Genomic DNA, 19,498 nt, shown 5'->3' with positions numbered 1-19,498 from the left:
CCTTTTAAAATGCATCTCTGGATTATTTGTGGGACATAGGAATTCGTTCATCCCCCTCCCAACAAAAAAAATACAGTCCAGCCCATCACATGGTCTGAGGGATGGTGGACTGGCCCACAGCTGAAAAAGGTTGCTGACCCCTGTTCTAACCCCACAGATACAAGATCTCAGGCCTGGAAGGGACCCATGGATATAATCCAGACTGCCCCCCCCCATTCTATACAGTTTACTCAGCTATACAATGTAAGTACAGAGAATGAAAGATTGTGCAGGAACATTTTCTTTATGTTAACTTAGAACATCTGTCCAGTATCTGAAGCCTATGTCCAACTATTTCATTTCCAGAAGTAAGAAAACAGTAAAGTAATTTGACCCATGTGTTTTCCCTTTAGCAACTTTTACTTGGTTGGTTAGGGGTTTTTTTGGCCAAGGGAATGTTGCACACTTTGCTCTACCCATGGTCCAATCATGTTACTTCTCTGTGTTAATCCTTAGGTTATACTTGCATGGGTGCCCCTATCACAAATAACAGACTTGTTTGTATAGCAAGTTTTTGTTTTGTCCATCCAATAATGAGATCAGCTCCAGCTTTAGTGTACAATATGTCTGTTGACCTTTTATAGTAAAACTTTTAACCAAAAACTATTAACCGTTCCACAGGTCCACCTCATCTGGAAAAACTATCCCAATTAGGGCCTTTGTCGCCAGCATTGTGGACTGGTTGTACTGCTTAGTTTTGACAGTGGAAAGCAGTGGGTGATTTTAAATGTGTCTGCTCCAATTGCTAAAATAGATTTAAATGGTTAACACAGCTACACTTGAAGCTTTTTTGAGATGTGACTTTTATTTCTTCAGAAGGTCAAGCTAGCTGATTGCAAGCAATTTGCTTCATTTTATTTATAGTCCATCTTATCTCATGGGGTCAGGGCAGGAAACAATTATTTTATCAAAAAATGACAGGCATATCCCCATCCTTGAAGGCATAGGAAATTGATACAAATGGCTTAGGGCTGTTGGGGGTCGGTGGCAGAGAATAATACTACTAATAATAATTTGAACACTAGTGTGCTTCAAGGTGTCAATAAAAGCTAACCCCATCTCACCCGCTCACACCCACCTATAGCAGGGTGTCAGCAGCAGTTTATAGGTAGAGAGATAGAGATAAAGTTAGAGATAGAGATAGCGTAGATATAGATAGCATAGATATAGATATATAGATATGCCTTAAGCCTATAACTACATGCACTGCTGTTGCCTTGGTCCCTGACATGTCCCTGACAGCCTGCAACAGAGAAGATCATCCAAGAATTAGCACAGACCATAAATTCTGCAGGCAACCAGCTTTCTGTTCCAAAAACAGGGAGAAATATACCTTCTTCTTTAAATAGCTCTTGCATCCACTTTTGGGTTTCACCGTAATCAGACTCAGGCAGTCTTTACCATCTGTATATGTGTTATTTATCAAGAGGGTTTCTTCCCAGCCTCTCCATTTCTAGACCCCACAAGGCAGCTTATGGCAAACTGATTTAAAAATACATAGCAACAACAAACCAACGCTGATATTAAAATGGAGCAAAAATGGCAGCAGAGCCCCACAAAAAACATATAGTTCAAAAAGAACCTAAAAGTGCGGTGCTGATAAAAGCGAACATAAAAGACTCTGTTACACTACATTCCTAAATCCTGACAAAGGTCATCTGAGGTGTGGTATAAGTGCTGCTCTGCTCCCAGAGAAGTACTTGTGAGGCAGTATTCATGCCACCGAGGGTCCCCAGGTATGTCCATGGAAAGCTTATATGAAGAGAACTGTGGTATCAGACAAAAGGCCCATTTTGTCCAACACTGAGTTCTCAAAGTGGCCAGCCAGATGTGTATAAAAAGCCTGCAAGTAGGACTTTAGTGCCAAAAACACCTTTCCCCAGCAACTGGTATTCAGTTGCATACTGCCTCCGACAGTGAAGGTAGAACATAGGATAGTTAGTATCCATTGACAGCCTTATCCCCTGTGCATTTGTCTAATCCTCTTTTAAAGCCATCTAAGTTGGTGACCACCCCAACACCTTGTGGGAGCAAATGCCATAGTTTCACTAGGCAGTGTGGGAAGAGGTACTTCCTTTCATCTGTCCTGAATTTCCCAACATTCATTCGATGCCCCCTTCCCTTTTGATTTCAATTGTTATGCTTTCTCATTTACAAAGTACCTACGTTTTTAATATACTCTGCACAGATTAAAAACATGGCAGTCCCTGCTCGCAGGCTTACAATCTAAAAGGCAGGACCCAAAAAGGGGTGGGGGGAAGGGGTGGGGTAGAAAGAGCAAAACAAACATCTCTGGCACCAGTTATTGTTCTTATATTTCCCAGTTGCAACACATCAAGTGAGGGGGTGGGGTTGGCACTGCTCCTTGCTGGGGCCAGGATTCAAATCTCCTCCTCCCTAAAAACCCAGTTTGTCAAGGATCTTGGGTCCACACTAGTAGATTTAGCACAACACCCTGGTTGGGTCTAAAGCTGGTGCTGGTTCTCTAAAGCGTTATCCCGCTGAGACTGCCTTGAGCAGGGCAGTTTTAGCAATAGGTTTACTTGACACTATAATGCTTATTAAGATTACTGCACAGCAAGTGTAAGTAAGGGAGGAGTGGCTACACTTTAACGAAACGGAGCTGTCATACAGGATAATCCTAACGGATTTAAGCAAATGTGCTCAGGGGTAAGACCCTATGTAGCTAAGAGTAAATAATGCTTGGCCTATATATAGCTGGCCCAGGGCAGGAGGTGGGGGAAGGGCCAGGTGCAGAGGCATCCCCCAGGCCCATTCTCTGGCCAGCAGTGGAAACCACTAATGAGCGTGCAGTTCCTCTCTGGAGCAAAGAATTATTATATAAGCCCAGAGAGATTGGGTTGGCAATTTATCAAGCGATCCCAGTTTAGATCCTGTGCCAACAGCAAGCGCCCCATTTGGCTCACTCCATTGGAATAGCTAATTAGAGGCAAGAGAGAGCAGCTGAGGGCAAGTGCAGCCAGCGGAGAAACGGTGCAAAGGGGCTTACGATGTACAGCAGCGGCAGCAGGCAGGGAAGGGGACGGGATGTGAGAACTGGATGCAAGCTGGTGCCCTTGAGAGCTGCCTGGTGCCAGGGGAGCCGGGAAGGCGCAGGGAACACATTCCCTTCCCAGGCCTCCAAGGGGTAGGGTGCTTGGGGACCTGGGGTGGTGGTTCTGCTGAGCTATCTCAGTCCCTCCGCTGAGGTCCGGAGAAGAACATAAGAGTTGGAGGTAAGAACTGGGCTGTCTGCCCACAAACAGATTAGCAAGGTATACCCTCGGCAGCTATGTGGGAGTTAATCCATGATCCACTTGGCGTGGGGAGGGGGTTCGTGGGACATGTGAGCAACGCCAGTGGTGATTTCCAGAAAAGATCCAGGTTTCTCCTTGCAGCTCCTTGCAGCCGGCAAGGAAGGACTGTGGTTCAGCAGCAGAGCCGAAGATCCCTCATCTAGCCCCCAGCATCTCCAGATATTGCTGAGGAAGGTCAATACTGGAGAACTGCTGCATAGACCAGCCTTTCCAAACCATCAGCCCAAGCTGAAGCAGCCAAGCTGGGCAGGACTCATGGGGTGGTGGTGGATGATAGCAAGCTATGTGGACCAATGATCTGACTTGGACTAAAGCAGCCTTTTATGTTTTGAATGAGGAAGTGTTAATCAGAGTAACTGAGTCTTCCGAAGGTGCATATGAAAACCAGTGTGCCAACCAGTGTGCCATATCTGCTTACATTTGCGCCGTGGTGCAAAGCTCCCTCTGGTGCCCCCCGCCCCCGTTTCCCAGAGTTTTTCAGGGAGGATGGAGCTGCTGGCGGGGCTGGAGGAGGCAGGCAGCGAGTGGAAGGTGGCTCCTCCGGTGGGGAAGAGGTGGAGAATGGACGTGGCACCTCCCGGCTCAGCTGGCCGCTTCATGCCGCAGTGGCCACGGCAGACGGAGGTGGGCGAGGGCGGCGAGCTGATGCCAGGAAGTACTGCTTCCAGCCTCCACCTCTTCACTGGCGCCCTCCAGAACTTGGCGCCCCGGCACCACTAGCCTCTATGGGTAAGATGCCCCTGGTCCCCAGCAAAAGCAGAGTGGCCACAGGCACCAGTCTAGCTTAAGGAGAGAGGGGAGTTGCATGTGCACTTGAATAGCTGGGGAAAGGGGGCGTGCTTGTTACACTATTCCATGGAATCAGAAAAAGGAAGACTTTCCAGTGTGGCTTAGCTGCTCTCCAACAAGACCACTGTACCCCATAACCCAGAATCTCCCAGGCCCCTAGTACATGCTCCTGGGCAGCAATGCCTTCAGGCCAGGATCTGGGGGCAGAAGTCAAGGGTCCCATGCAGCAAAATGATGAAGGACCCCCAATGCATGACTTTATAAGTGAGCAAAGCCATACAAATTATTACTATCTAAGGATGATGGGGCAGAGGATAGAAGACAGTCAAATCCAGAGTGACTGCTACTGAGCACCTGGAAGTAGGGACTCGGGGAGCTTGATGAGACAAGAGCAGAACTTGGCAGAACAGCACTGCGCGTCTGCCATTCTGTCCAGAGAAAGGCAGCTGTGATTCAGCTACTGGGGTCAGGGATCAGCACTGCCAAGCCGCTGCTGAGACACCAGCACCGCACTGGCATGGACTACAGACCAGTTCCTGCTGTGGCACAACATCCTTGAGTAGTTTGGGTGGGCAAGGACTGCTCTGTACCTCCCCTAGCAGTGGATGTAAGGAGCAACTGCCACGGCTTCCAGCCACTCCCCTGCTCTCTCCTGCCCTGGGCAGCTCTGCCTGCGGGTGATGCGGCAGTAAGGACTGCCCAGCTTGAGAGTGCAAGCAAACGTCATGCCCAATACTGTGCCACCACGAGGGAGGATGCAGGTGAGAGTGAGTATGTGGGTGGCCCACGTTTTGCATGAGCAGCTGCCTCTGCTCACCTGCACCCTCCCTGCTGCACTTCCCTGAGAGAGAGAGCGCAAGCACCTTACTCTGGCTCTCCTTGGGCCCAATCCTCTCCACCATGTTGTCCAGAGAGCGAAAGTGCCCGCAGCCTCAAATCCCCCCACTGTATGTTGGCAGCGAGGACTAGGAGGCAGAGAAGTGCCCCATGACCGTCGCCAGGGCGCCAGCTGCCCGAGGGCCCCAAGGGCCTCCGCGCCGGTCCCAGGGGCGGCGCCTGCGCCGTCTGCTGGGCTTGGCGGCCGGGGTGGGGTGCGGCGAGGTCCCACCCGTGGCTCTTTCTCTTGTCTCTCGGGCGAGCCCCGCCCTGGGGATCAGGTGACAGCGGAGGCTGGAATTTGACACCAGACTCTGCCAGCCGCGGAGATGGAGCCGGTGCTTTTCTTCCTGCCAGAGGCCGCCTGTCCCGGAGCCCGGCCGGCCGTAGGTCCGCTTCCCGAGGGCCGAGCGCCCCGCCGGCTCCCTGCCTCGCCGTGTGCGGTGAGTCCGGCCCGGCGTGGAGGGGGGTCCCGGGATCGGGGCTGCCCTGCCGTCTCCGGCCCGGACGCCAGCCGCTCTAACCCGATCTTTCCCCGCAGGGGGGCGCTGAGCCCACCGGGCACCTGCCGGCCATGCAGGCGACGTGAACGTCGGGCGCCCGAGGGAGCGATCCCGGCGGGGCCGGGCTATGGCCCCCGGGGCCGGGTGAGCGCAGGAGCCGCCGAGGAGCAGCTGCCGCCGCCGCCTCCGGGAGGTAAGGAGGGGGGCTGGCGAGCTCGTGGTCCTCGCGGGGAAAGGGCTGTGGGTGTGCGCAGTTCTGTCCCAGAGCGGGGAGAGGCGAAATCTCTGGCCGTCGGGAAGAGGGAAAGGGGCGCGGGGGGGCCTCCTCTCTGCTCCCTCCCTGGTGTAGGTATTCCCCGTGGCTCTGACCAGGCCGCCGGTGACCGTGTGTCTCCCGTGCAGGGAGCGGATTCGATGCCCTGGAAGGGCCGGTACCCGAGGGCAGAGGGAGGCGCTTCCCGGCCCGGATCCTCGGAGCATGGTCCCGGGAGAGCCCCGCGCAGCAGGAGGCGCCCGATCTGCCGAGACGGAGCGCGCGGTGAGTGCGGCGGGCGGGAAAGCGCGAGCGCAGCGCCCCCTAGACTGGGGCGGGGAGGAGAGAGCGGGGCAAATGCGCGGCGGGAGGGGGGCGGTGGAGAAGCGAGACTCTGGAGCGGAGCAAGTAGCTCGCAAGGGGAGCTGGCGCTTGTCGCGGCAGGGCTGCTTCTCCGCCGCCGACCCGGGTAACTCTTGGCGGACTTCGAGCGCCTTCGTTCTCCAGAGGGCCGCTTGCTCGGAGTCGGACCGCACGCTCGCTCGCTCGCTCTCTCGGTTCCCCGCACCCCACAGCTCAGGTCTGCCTCGTGGCTCCAGTCTTAAGTTTTCCAGGCAGCTCCTCTGGAGAGAATCGATGGTTGGGTGTGTTGTATGTGTGTGAGAGAGAGAGACAGAGAAAGACAAGAGAGCCGGATGCAGGGTGTCTCTTTGCCTTTTCCCAGGCGGTCCACGGTCCTCTTCTCTTCTAGAATTTCTCTGGCATTTCTCTGGGTTTCCTCCAGTCCAAGAGTGGCTAACCTTGGGCCCTCCAGATATTACTGGACTACAACTAACATCATTCCTGACCATTGGTAATGTTGGATGGGGCTGAGGAGTCATAGAATCACAAAATCGTAGGGTTGCAAGGGACCTCCAGGGTAATCTAGTCCAATCCCCTGCAATGCAGGAATCCTGCTCATGGTACCTGGGTGGACTTGACCCATCAAAACAGCCAGATGCACTGACCCTACAGAGCCTAACAACTTCTAGCGAGCTCTCTGGGGCTGTTAGACCAGGCCTATCAGGAAGGACTTCTCTGGCTTCCTCAGGCACTTCCAGAACATATTTCCACCAGCATTCAAAGGAGAGAGAGAGAGAAGAATTCGACACAGTTTCTACATCATCAAAACTTGAGAAACTCAGCGCTTCCACCTCAGTCACTGAGCCTACAATGCTATGCAAACTTACCTGAGAGCAGTGGGACTTACGTCTGAGTAAACTTGCTGAGGATTGCACAGCAGGTCTGTTTTCCACTCCCCATCACCACCGGTGTCAGGCGGCCCACTCTTCTTTTCTGCTGTGGTTCCGATCCTGGCGTGAGTTCTCTGTTGCTTCCTCGCAGATATAATTCCTGCTGTTTTTGGTTACTGTGGAATGTGGCATCAGGTTGCGAGTCCTGCATTAGCTTGCTTGCTCACTTAGTCTTTTGACTGTGTTCGTTGTAGACACCAGGAACATGTTGGGCTGCTCCGGTGGCTGAGTGTCCAGAGATGAGGCTCCAGAACTGACACTTTGGCACGCTGTTCCAGCCACAAGGGGTCCAGGATAGCATATGCATGGATGCTTTACAAAGTGAGCAGGATGTTCAGAGTTGTGGGGGTGGGGGTGGAGGAGCAGGAGAAGGAGCGGGGTGTATATTGGCTGCTCATCAGCTTCAAGGAAGACTTTGCTGCCAACATCTCATTGTTTTGGAAAGTAAACATAAATCTTCAAACCAGCTTCCTTCAAAAACTCCTGCAGCTCTGCAGCGGAGTGCCTTAGAGTCACCACTTCAGCTTGTTATGACAGTTCGAGGCACCAGAAAGATAATATTCTGTTCTCCCCGCCCATACTAACCCATTCCTTTCTTACTAGCCATTGTTTTGTATATTTCCCTAATTACCCACAAATAGACTATGTGGTCCTATGTGCTCTGAATAGGAGAGCCTATTTGGCTCTCCCAGAACCTGTTCCAAACACTCCTCCCTGATTTGCGAAATGCAGCACAAGCAGCCCTTTATTTCTTAATCGAAACAGCTGCATGACAGGGGAAGATGCTGTTTTGATAATGCCCTTGCCCCTGTGTGCTGCTAGGTGGCACATACCAGGCAGGAGTCTTCAGGAATACATTTCAAAGGATTTGTGTCATCCTTCTGACGCAGCTTCTGAATTCATTTTGCAGCCAGCAGTCAATGGATAAGCCTCCCCTCCCCTCCCCTCCATTCTTCTCAGTCCTCTTGGGTTTCCCTGGGAATTGAAGTTGGTTCCCCACCCCCATAATTCTGATCCAGGTCTGTGGAAGACTTGCATTAATGCACATGAGTCAAATTCAGGCCTCTGCATCAGAGGAGGCATGGCTTTTCCACCCAAAGGTCTTGGGAAAGCGGAAAGATGTCTTTGAAGCTTCCAGAGTTGTTGCTGGAAGCTGATGACTCCCAGAAGCTCTGCAATCAGTGTGGTTATTACTCTGTGCTGGGTCTGGCAAGATATGGAGGCAGATTTCCACTGGGCCTCAATGTCTGCATGGCTGGGGGCTTTGCATACTAGGTATGATTGCCTGGATGGCAGAGAATAAACAGAAATCTGAATGCTGAAGATCAGTAGTATCTATTAGGATGTGCTTGGACATTGGACCCAGAGGATATCATTTCCACATTTCACAGGTTGATCTTCAGAAGTTATTCTTTTCTGTACAAAATCACTGATAGGACCTCCCCGCCTTCCAGGACAGACATGGATATTCTGTGCAGGGCTTAAAGATAGAGATGTATCTGTTTCAGTGGAAGGCTCATAGACTATAGAACTGTAGTGTTGGGAGGGGCCAAAAGGGTCCTCTAGTCCAGGGGTAGGCAACCTAAGGCCCATCGGCCACAAGCAGCCCATGGGGGCCGTTTAACCGGCCCACGAGCCACCCCCTAACTGAGCCGCCTGCTAGGCGAGTCCCCATGCACTGTGCTAAACCAGCGCAGCACGGCACGGGTAATTGCTTCCGCGGTGCTGGAAATCACGTCTGCGCATGCCAGTGGCGTAGCGTGTGGGGTGCAGGGGGGGGCCCGGCCGCACCGGGCGCAACATCTGGGGGTTAGGGTTAGGGGGCGCAAATTACTTGCCTTGCCCCGGGTGTTGACAACCCACGCTACGCCACTGGCGCATGCTCAGACGCTGGAAATTGTGGCCACGCAAATGCGATCCGGCCCGCAGAGGGATCTCCGCTGGAGTGAACCGGCCCAGGCGAGGTAAACCTTGCCGACCCCTTCTCTAGTCCAACCCCCTGTGATGCAGGAATTCTTTCCCCAATGTGAGGTTTGAACCCATGGCCCTGAGATTCAGAGCCTCCTGCTCTACTGGCTGAGCTATCCCAGGAAGCCTGTGTTTCTCGCAGCTACCCGTACTGCTGCGTCTTTAAATCATTTTGGAACTCTCTGTTTCCCAGTCTGGGGAATCAGGGCTAGGTTCTCCCTCTTAGCCACTGAGATGAGATAAAAGGTTCCCCTCTGTGTGTGTGGTATGGGCAGTGTAAAAAACGCAGCAAAACTCTGGTTCTCTGTTGCCACCTTGTGGGAATCTGATAAAGTGCACATCTCTGCAAACTTGAGTAGATTTCCCAGATGTTCCCTCATGCAGGAGATGAATCCTGTCTGGTCAGGTCAGATTGATGCCAGTTGAAGGTAGTCTAATATCAAAGCTAGCTATTTAAGGTGGTGGCAACTTCAGATGGAAGGATAATCAAGAACCAAAAGGGGTTACCTTTGCATCCAGCCTCTACACAAGGGCTCAGCTGTGTTTTATACTCTGGGGAACCACTCTCTGTAGTTTCAGGGCAGAAAGTAGTGTAGGGGCAGACTGTCCCTTTGATGATATCTGGTGCTTCACTCAGTGCGTTAGCTCTAACAATGAGCTTACAATCTAAAATTTTACACTGGAGTAAAACTTTCTGCAGTTGTGGGACAGGTGTGCTCATATCTCACAAATCATAGCAGTGGCATAATAAAGTACCCATGTTGGAAGCACTTACTCTTCCATGTGAGCCTTTCCTGGTTGCATGCCTGGTGGCAGCCCTTACAAACCCCAAGCCATTTGTGTGCATGTCACTGTAAACATGAACTAGCACAAAACCTTATCAAGCTAGGTCTCATCAGAGTTGGAACCGGCCAGGAACCTCTTTTGTCCCAGTCCTGGGTAGGTGCCTGATCTCTCCACGGTACCCCTCTAGAGATGATGATCTTTAAATCACAAGGAACTGCAACACTCATGCCTGTTTTATTTATTTCAGCACCAGCATCCCAAGATAGTTGCTTGCTGTGGATATTCGTGGTCTTAGCTGATGCTAAGGAAATGGCTTGTTTTAATTTTTCACTGGCCAAGATACATTATTAGGACAGAGCCATGGGAATGTCTCATAGCCCAACCCTGTTCCTGTTACAGACTCATACCAGATCCTAAACTGCAAACTTTCGGGTCAAGTATCTCTTGCAAGGGTCATCTGAACTGCTTTTATTTAGCTGAACTGACTCACTTATCCAGAGAGGCTTGCAGTGCAGGAAGGAGAAGTGTAGATCTAGACAAGGGTGATGTCTGGGCCACAGTAAGGCTGAAGGTGTAGAAATTAGGCTATCCAATTAGGAAAGAAGGGTCCGGTTCCTGAACTGTGTCTTTGTGTTGCAGGTAGGATGGAGTGGAGAGTGGAGGGGCCAAGGCACAGATCGGACAGATCTCCCTCTGCCTACAGGAGTTTGCCTGTCCAACAAGAGCGATACAGGGTGAGTTAGCCTCACTAGAGGGTGTTTTCAACACGGGAGCAGGAGCCTCAGAAGCAATGGGTAGGTAGAAAGGCCCTTGTCTGCAGGAGGATTCCAGCTCTCCCAATGTATGAGAGATGGAATGGCTCCTTGGTACATCACTTGCCTTGGGTTTCCAGTGCGTGAATCTGGTTCTTTGCTGCTCTCTGTTAGCCTAGCCCAGTGTTTCTCAAACTTGGGTCTCTAGCTGTAGTTGGACTACAACTCCCATCATCCCAAGTTAGCAGAACCAGTGGTCAGGGATGATGGGAGTTGTAGTCCAACCCAACAACAGCTAGCAACCCAAGTTTGAGAAACACTGGCCTCTCCCCTTGTGGGAACCTTGTCTTGGAGGGCCGCATTATACATAGCAGTTTTCTTACATAGGTTTAATTTTTATGTAGGCCAAAGCTTCTCCACTGCTCATGTGAACTTGCATATGTCTTCTTTGCTGCATGCATCTATAACTGTAGCTTCTCACTTGGCATGCATGTGATGAAATGGATTCCTGAGCACCTTTATCTTTTCACATAATGGTGCAATTATGGCACATATACGTGGCCAGCATGTGTTTTCCAGCACAGAAGTGGCACCCACATTAGAAGGTGAAGTAGCCTTGAGACTCCAGCACAACACATTGCCTCCTCATCGCACCTTCCTTTGTAGGACAGCCCTGCTGCATTCTCTGTGCCCTTGTTTCCATGAGGTGTGCTTACTGAGGTGTGCCATTATCTCTTTCGTAGGAGCGGGGTTTGTGGGGTACAATCACCCTGCTATCATTGTTTGCTGGTGCAGTCATGGCAACCCCGCAGACCTGGCACAACAACCAGACATTGGGAGCTGCCTCTGATGGAAGCATGGGCACTGCCAGCCCTGCCTCTCTGGAGGAAAATAGCAGGGAAGCATCATCACTGGGCACATGGAGCCATTGGCACGGTAGGAACCTGGCATGTCTCATGGGAAGTGGGTGAGAGTCTGGGGTAGTGAGGATCTGAACTTTTCCCAGTTGGATCCTCACCCACACAGTGGTCCCAGCTTCCTTTGTCTCAGGCACTGCTGTGATGCTTTGCCTCTTTTTAAATCATTTACCCACCCCCCATGCCCATTGAAACAGGCAGTCCATTTGCAGAGGAAATGGAAATGGGTATATTTCTGCCTGTTATCTTTTGGGCAGATTGAGCCCCATGCCCTTTTCCTTGATTCCCGGTGCCTAACATTCTCCCCATGTCCTCCTTTCTGCTCGCCCCTCTTCTTTCTTTCCTTCAGGGGGAAACGTGACCATAGACAGGCTGAGCTCTTCGGAACTGCTCAGGGCTGAGCGCTCCCCAGCCAGCTCCAGCAAGGCCAAGAAAGGACCCAAGAAAGCCGGTCACAGCAAAAACAGCCGCTTCTGCCGCCTGCACAGCCGCCTGGTGAAGGTGCGGGACCTTGGGCTGGGCTTTGAGTCGGAGGAGATTGTGCGGTTCAAGTACTGCAGTGGGTCGTGCCAGCGAGCCCGCACCAACTATGACCTGGCCTTGAGTAGCCTGCTACAGCAACGCACCATCGTGCCTGGGCCTCATGACCACCCTTCCTCCCACCCCTGCTGCCGCCCCACCCGGTATGAGGACTTCTCCTTTATGAATGTGCGCAATGCCTGGCAGACTGTGGACCATGTCTCAGCAGCAGAGTGTGGCTGCGTGGGCTGAGGGGGCTGCCTACTCCGAGCTCGCAGTTTGTCACTGAGGCTGCAGCCGTGCCTAGGGCCTTGCTCCATTGGTGGGGCATGAGACGCGGAGAGACACGGTCTGTGGTGGGGCTTTCCAGGTCAGGCAGAAGCAGCACATGGACAATAAGCAGGAGGAGAGCATGATGGCCACGGCTCGAAGGTGCCTAGGCCTTCATCTCCACATCTGTGGAACATTTTCATAGGGTACTTTCCTCACAGCAGCAAGATGGCGATATGGAGGCCAGCCAAGCCTTTGAGGGCTGCAAACCCACACTGGGAGGAATTCTCCCCTTTAGGGTTTGGTCCGTCAACCGTGTCGTGCATTTGCTCACCCATCAAGTTGCACCCTCCAGTGGAGAAGCAGCACTGGGATTTCCCATGCCTTTACTCAAGGGATGAAGGATAGGGATGTAGCCTGAAAGACCTGTGGTGCAAATGGGTAGGTTCTTGAGCATCACTCCTTACCACTTTGTCAGGCAGTGGAAAGAATTGGCTGCTCGCTCAGGTCACCTGCCCCTGTCAATTGCAAGGCTGATGTTCTCTCCCACTTTAAGCCCCCAAACCTTTCCCTGAGCAACTTGGTTTGCTCCATCAGGGAGCAGATGTAGTTGAACACGAAGGACAGAGTCACAATGCTTAGCAGCAGCTTCAGGGTCAACCTACAACTGGTGAGCTTGTGCTCTGACGGTCCAGCGATTGCTACTGCTGTCAGTCTTGTGCTGGGATGTTCGGCACAGTTGATGAGGACTGAACGGAGCACCTTCCTGGTTTTGTACTAAGATGGTGGTAATTCTTAGAGTCTTTGACCTGGTTTGGGGAGCTTCTCCTGGTGAGAACAAGCCCTTGGCAGATGGGAGGCTGGTGGCTGGACCTTGTGGAGATCGAGAAGCACAGCTGATGGAAGTCTTATGTTTCCACAGCGTAATTAAGGCATCTATTGCTATAGAAAATGGTCTTATCCTATAAAACCAATGATGGTGTTAACATCCTGGTTTGCAACATTCCCTAACACACCACCAGCAGCTTGGAGTTTGGCCACTACAGTTGCCAGGCCAACACTGGAAGCAGCAATAGCCCCTGCTAATCCCTGAGTCAGCCATCACTTGGTGCCAGCAGGGTGGGGAACTCTCTGTCCTAGAAGTGACACTTTCTGAACAAAGTTATTTATTCTCTAACTTATTTATTTATTTGTTTGAACCCCACCCTACCCACCCAGTGGCACCTATTTATGATGCTGAGAGTCGGGCCTGGTGTACCATTGAAAACGGGTGCTGATGTTATGTCCCGGCCTGTGACCAGCAGTTCCTACTCCCTTTTCCCTTCTTGGCCTGATCAAAGGCATTTCCTCTTTTTCCTTTCCTGATTTTTATATTCTCTACCCTTTATTTGCATTTGAATAAACTCTATTTTTGTACAGCAGCAACTTCCTGTAGCAATAAAGCCTGTTAAGGCAGTGAGAAATTGGCTTCGTGTGTATCTGTGTAGGAGGGGGGGAAACAACAAATATGCAAACCAGCTTAATTCATAAATATAGTTTCTGAAGCAAGTGTGGGCGCAGACAAGCATTTGACTATGTGCCTTGTCATCTCAAAGTTTATCACCCATGTGCCAAACCTCTTGTTTATTTATACGTGCTTGGTTGAAAGTGAGTTAAAAGGCCAGCAGATTGAACTCTGGCCAGCAGTGCCTAGGAGAATTTACTAAGAGCTGCTTCCTTTCTAGGTAAAAACCTGCAAATCCTGGGAGTCCTCTCACCTCAGTTTCAGGGTAAAAAGAGGGTTTTTGTGCAACAAATGTTAAGTAATTTTGTGAAAAGTATTACAGACTAGTCCATCTTAACATGGCAGTTGACGTTCCTTTATTCAAAACTGGATCCACTGGCATACAGTGTTGGTAAATGGTTACCAGATAGTATAAAAATAAGCTCTAGAAACCTCTGGAATGCTTAGAATATGTTATTTTATTCATTTCTAACAACAGCACAGGTGGTAAAGAATAGATTGTGCTGCTGACCTTCTCCAATTTGAGCCAAGGTTAAGCTGGCATCTATCAACACATTCCTGAAAGGAAAAAGGGAGTTCTGTTGGAGGGACTTTTCCACACTGAAAACCAAAATTCTGAAAAGTAAGACCCCCATTAAAACTAGAGACAACATGGCTACTCCTCCATTTGGTAGAAAATACAATGTCTTTTATGATCCCCCTAGTGCATGATGCATGCATATTTCTTGTTGGATAAACATTGTACAAGTCACATCTCCAACACAATCGGAGATGTTTTCAAACTTAGCAGGTAGCAAATATCAGTGGTAAGCTATTTTATTTATTAATTAAAATATTTACAACCTGCCATCTACACCAATCATTAAAAATAACAAATCCAACTACCGATCAGGATTGGATAAACAAATAATAAAGAACCTTTAAACACAAGTGATGGTAATAACAAATTAGGCACGCATAACTGCATGTACTCCAGCAGTTAGTTATGCAAACACGTTCCACACATTACTAAATCCTGGACTAGTGCCTACCACACAAGTAGCTTAAGCAGTGTTTATACTGGCGCCTGTTGTGCAGTGTTTACTTGGAAGTTAGTCCTGGTGACTTACTCTGTCGAAGAGTGTAGGAGTGCATCTGTAAAGTAGCTGCCCCTCCCTTTCTGCCCAGGTTCATAAAGACACCTAGTTTTGTTTTTTATGTTGCTGGGACTGGTGTGGTCTTATGGCTTGGTTGTTTGTTGTTTAAATGTTTAACCAGGGCTGAGGAACCTCAGGGATGGGGGCTGATTGTAGCTCTCCAAATTCTCTTTCCGGCCCTGAGACCTCCCAGGCCACATCCTTCACTGACTGGCCTATGGGCCTATGCCTTTCAGGGGCCCCTCGACAATGGATCAAAATAATATTGACTTGGTCTTTAAAGAAAATTACAAAAAATATATTAGGAGATAATTTGTGAGCCCCCCCCCCAATATTTCAATTGCCATGGGGCCTCCACAGGGTTTAATCCAGCATTGTCACTGACCCTGCTCTGTGCCCCCTTTTTTATCTGACCAGAACATGTCAATGAACTGTAAAAAGTAGCCCACTACGCAGAGGTGAGTCACATCCGATGCTCTGCCTTCTTTTACACCTGACCCCACCCACCAATGCCACTTGAAAGGTTGTCTACCGGGATTGGGAGTGTTTCTGTAACTTGCTTTGAGTGATTTATGGGTTACCTAAGCGTTTCCATAACATTCTATTTTATACCAGCTGCAAATTTGCTGCTGCTACGAGGTACCTGGACCAGACTCCCTTACCGGGGTGCCACTTCCAACTTCGTTCGCCCCAGTCTCGCAGAATCCCACTGCTTAGCTGAGATTCACTATTTTCCCCCCGCCACCAGGGGGTGCAGTAGGCAGAGACTCGCCACACTGCAAGAACTACAACTCCCATGAGCACCCCTCGGCCAATGTATCTCTCGCTTCCGGAGCTAGGAACTACAACTCCCATGATCCTTCCGCCACAAGCTTGGTCCTCAGCGGGAAGCGGCTGTTCTAGGCGCCTGACTGGAAGCGAGCGAGCGAGCTGGAAAGAGGGCTTTTGGCGTGGACAACCCGGCAGCGCGTGAGGCCCTCCCTCCCTCCGCTCTCACTGGGTGCCCCACTGGGTGCCCGGCCCAACTGCCAGTCAATTAGTCCGACTGAGTGGCCAGGGAGGCGTCTCGGCGGCGGTGGCGGCAGCAGCGGTTGCCGCCTCAGGCAGATAGAGCGACCCTCCTCGGGGGGCGTTGAGCGGGAGGGGCCGGGCGAGTACGAGACCGGCAGACGCCCTTCTGTCTGTCTGTCTGTCTGTCTGTGGCGGGTGATAGGCAGGCACCTCCTCCGCCATTAAGGGCAGAAGGACAGATTCCCCGCTTCCCCAGGAAATTTGCGTCAGTTTATCAAGCCTTTTCTGTGCTCCCTCCCTCCCAATAATCCCACTCAAGGCGGGGCGCAGATAGTCCGTGCGCTTTACCGGGGCGGAGGCAGGTAGCTTCCATTCACTCTGAATCTTGTTGGGAACAGGCGGGAGATTCTCCCCTTATTTCCCTGCTGAGAGTCCCGTCCCCCCCACATCGCCCTGTGGGGGGCAGCTAGGCATGTATCCCTCTTGCAGAGAAGAATATTGGGAAATAATCCGGCAGCCCCCACCCCCTTTTTAAAAAAAACCCTCCCATTGACAGGCTGAGCACACGTAGCACTCCCCTTTCCTTCGGGCGAGACACAGGCAGAGAGAATTGCCCTTTCTCTCTCGGTTGGGGGGCTGCTCTTCTCTTCTTTCTCCCGTCCTTCCACCCCAAGATGCTGCCGCCGCTGTCGTCGCCGCCGCCGCCTACCCCCCTGTAGCTGAGCCCCAGTGCAGGGCGAGGCTCGGACCGTCGGCGTGCCGGCGCCATGGAGCGCCGAGGGGAGGCTGCCGCCGCTGCCCTCCCGCAGACCCTGGACTTCACCGTGGAGAACGTGGAGAAGGTGAGAGGTGGGCAGGAGGGGCCGCTTTAGGGTACCTGTGTTGTGGTTGCGGGGTGGCTTGGGTGGAAGTGCCTTATCCTACACCCCGGTTAATTTGCGTACACGGGATTAGGAGCTTTCAATGTGCTCAGGCTTTCAGTGTACATTTGTCTCAGAGAATGCTGTCTTGAGTTCCAGTAGTTTTGTACTTCACCTATTCGGTGGGCATAGCTGCTCCCATCTTGATCTTCTTCAGGGGATGCCCTTGGCATGTTATTGGTCTCTGACATTGGCTTCACGGTTTAGTTTGCACTACTATAGCCTCTGAATCCCATTGAGTCACACACACACACACTCACTTTGGAGTGGCAGTAATATTGGTCCTTGCGTTATGATCTGGGAACCTTTCCTCTGCTTACCTCCTTCTGAGAGTGTATCATGATGAGCCTGGCAGGGGGGGGGGTGACACTACTGCTGCTGGCTTGAGGGGGCATTTGCAGAAGTGATGCTCTGCCCTGACAGCATACCCAGGGGGCATCCTGTTACTCATTGAATCCTTAGCATGTCATAGTCATGGCACTTTGGGGTTTCTCCTTTAGCTTCACTCCTCAGGAGATACCCTGTAGTTGTAGAAAGCAAAGTGGCCTTTAGAAACACACCTGGAAGATGAACTGTTGTCTGGTGACTGCTTTCTTTTGGCAGTTGTGTAATCACCTGCCTCTGTTCTCTTTTCGATGTTGGTATAAATGTTCCCTAATTCACAGGAGTTATTTAAATGGTATTGTAATACTGGCTATGACTCCTGGCATCTCCATGTAAAAGGTTCTGATGGCAGGTGATGGGAAAGACCTCTGTCTCAGACCCTGGAGAGCTCCTTCCACTTAGAATAGTCTGTCCTAGTATAAGGCAGCTTCCTATATTTACATGAATTTTGTAATGAGAGTAACCTTTTATTTTGAGGGCCTCATTCCCTTAGCAGTCGTTTGTCGGGGACTGCATGCTGATCATGGGTGGGGCTGCCACCAGCTTTCCTTTCTCTTTTCTGCCACTCCTTACTTCTCTCTCTCTTTCTTTCTCTCCCTCTCTCCTCCTTCTCCTCCTCCTCCCTGGCTAGCAGGCTGGGGGCAGGGGGAGATCACTCTCGCCAGAGATGGCTTGCTGAGGGTTTTAAAAAATTGGTTAGCAGGTGGCCCACCTCTGCTATAGGCATACCACAACTTCACTGGCAAATATGCTAGACTAGAGTGAGTGCCACCACTTGCTTCAAGGCTAAAGAGGATCTTACCTATGTAATTGTTCCACATTCCTTCACTGTAATGCTTTTGCAACTATTTCTCAAAATTCTTTGTTGTGGCCTTGTGGAAGGCAGGCTGCTAATTAAAATACAATTGTGCTTCAGATTTATACAATGCATTTTTGAAAGATCAGAAACAACCATATACTGTAGACAAGTATTTTTGTCCCCATGTTGCAGATTGAATATTGAAGCTGATGAATAGTAGCTTATTCAAGACTATCTAGTGAGTTTATGTGTGGATTGAAGAGGGACTTCCCAGTCAAAGCTCACACTCATAGTAACTACGGTATATTGGAGTAAAACAGCTCTTTATCTGTATCCAGGTAAACTATCCCTATCTCTGGACTATGATGTGCTGTATAATGGACATTAACAAGGAGAAGCAAGAAGAATGGATGCTGTGGTACTAGTTACTGAAAGGGCACCATATTTCTTGAGGCTCCATCTTAAGTTGTGGGGCAGTCTGTGTTATGATAATAGTGAAGATTTCACTTTGCCAAGTGATTGGTTTCTTAACTGTTGCTGCCTGTTTGTAAGAATAAAATTCTACACTTACAAGATAGAAAAGCATGAGCTTGGAGCTGTTTTTGAGAGGTTGTTAAGGAATAATACTTAGAAATATCTATAGCTATGTGTTTTTGGAGATTTCACTCAAGTGTAAGTAGAACTCCAATCTGCTCCCATTTCCCACATTGGGCATATGTATAATTCATTATAATTGATTATGATGAATATAATTTATCTTTAAATGAAAAAGAACATTTCTAGCCTCCAGGTTTTTGAAGGTGGGCTTGAAAATGTGTGAACAATATCTGATGAAATATTGAAAGCCAAGGATACCTTGTAAGTTTCCTAGGGGCCATGGAACTGGAGCTCTGTGGCCTGCATAGCTCCATGTCTAGGAAAAGCAGAAAAGGTGCACTCACTTTGAATAAGTTATACATACTGCAGAAATTTTCTTTTCCTGGTTGAAACTGGGATACTTTGGCCTGAAAGAAATTAAAAGGCAGTTTAGGGTTAGTCCTGAACAGTTTATTTTTCTCCCTTTCTGATGAGTAAAGTTCTGCAGGATGGAAATTGTTATTTCTGTTAAACAACACACATCTTCCATTGTGGCTTTGTAGAGTGCTCTGATGTGGACCTGTCACTATTCAGGCAGCTTTAACCTGCCTTTGCTGCCCATTGTATTTTCACGAAGCACTGGAGCAGCCACTCCCTATTGCACCCTGAATTCTGTTATTCTGCTCGTGTTAAATTGTCACACAGGTTCCAGGCAGCTCACTAGTAGGGATTATGACATCTAGCCCTCTTCCTAGCAAAGCCCAGATAGTGACAACTCACCAAGGTATATCTTTAGCTGGATATGGAACCTGACTTGCTTCCCTTTCTTTGTTTATTAGATCCATAGCCAGGAATGGCAGACTCCTAGTCCAAGGCTTTAGGTCATG

At 50.2% G+C, this 19,498-nt stretch overlaps 2 protein-coding genes across 6 annotated transcripts in view; both read left to right on the top strand.

The window, feature by feature from the left end:
• Window positions 1–5,013: 5,013 nt before the first annotated feature.
• Window positions 5,014–13,747, top strand: ARTN (artemin). 2 transcript variants are annotated; one of them, XM_082228875.1, is made up of 5 exons: window positions 5,439–5,464; window positions 5,563–6,062; window positions 10,463–10,557; window positions 11,319–11,511; window positions 11,842–13,747. In XM_082228875.1, the coding sequence occupies exons 2-5, from the start codon at window positions 5,939–5,941 to the stop codon at window positions 12,261–12,263; spliced, it is 834 nt and encodes a 277-aa protein (XP_082085001.1). In that variant the 5' UTR covers window positions 5,439–5,464; window positions 5,563–5,938; the 3' UTR covers window positions 12,264–13,747. The 2 variants fall into 2 exon arrangements, with proteins under 2 accessions (XP_082085000.1, XP_082085001.1); XM_082228874.1 differs by having other exon boundaries at window positions 5,014–6,062.
• Window positions 13,748–15,960: 2,213 nt separating this feature from the next.
• The window catches only part of IPO13 (importin 13), a 43,793-nt gene continuing 40,255 nt past the window's right edge, over window positions 15,961–19,498 (top strand). Inside the window, exons 1-2 of one of the 4 annotated variants that reach the window (XM_082228469.1) lie at window positions 15,961–16,251; window positions 16,291–16,774. In XM_082228469.1, coding sequence (XP_082084595.1) covers window positions 16,700–16,774 — 75 coding nt within the window. In that variant the 5' untranslated portion in view covers window positions 15,961–16,251; window positions 16,291–16,699. Of the gene's footprint in view, window positions 16,775–18,245; window positions 18,374–19,498 lie in introns of those variants that run through there. The other 3 variants (XM_082228468.1, XM_082228470.1, XM_082228471.1) reach the window with 3 other exon arrangements.

The sequence above is a fragment of the Podarcis vaucheri genome, assembly GCF_965113315.1.
Source record: "Podarcis vaucheri genome assembly, chromosome: 6".
Taxonomy (NCBI): Eukaryota; Metazoa; Chordata; class Lepidosauria; order Squamata; family Lacertidae; genus Podarcis; species Podarcis vaucheri.
This window is presented reverse-complemented; position numbering and strand designations above follow the sequence as displayed.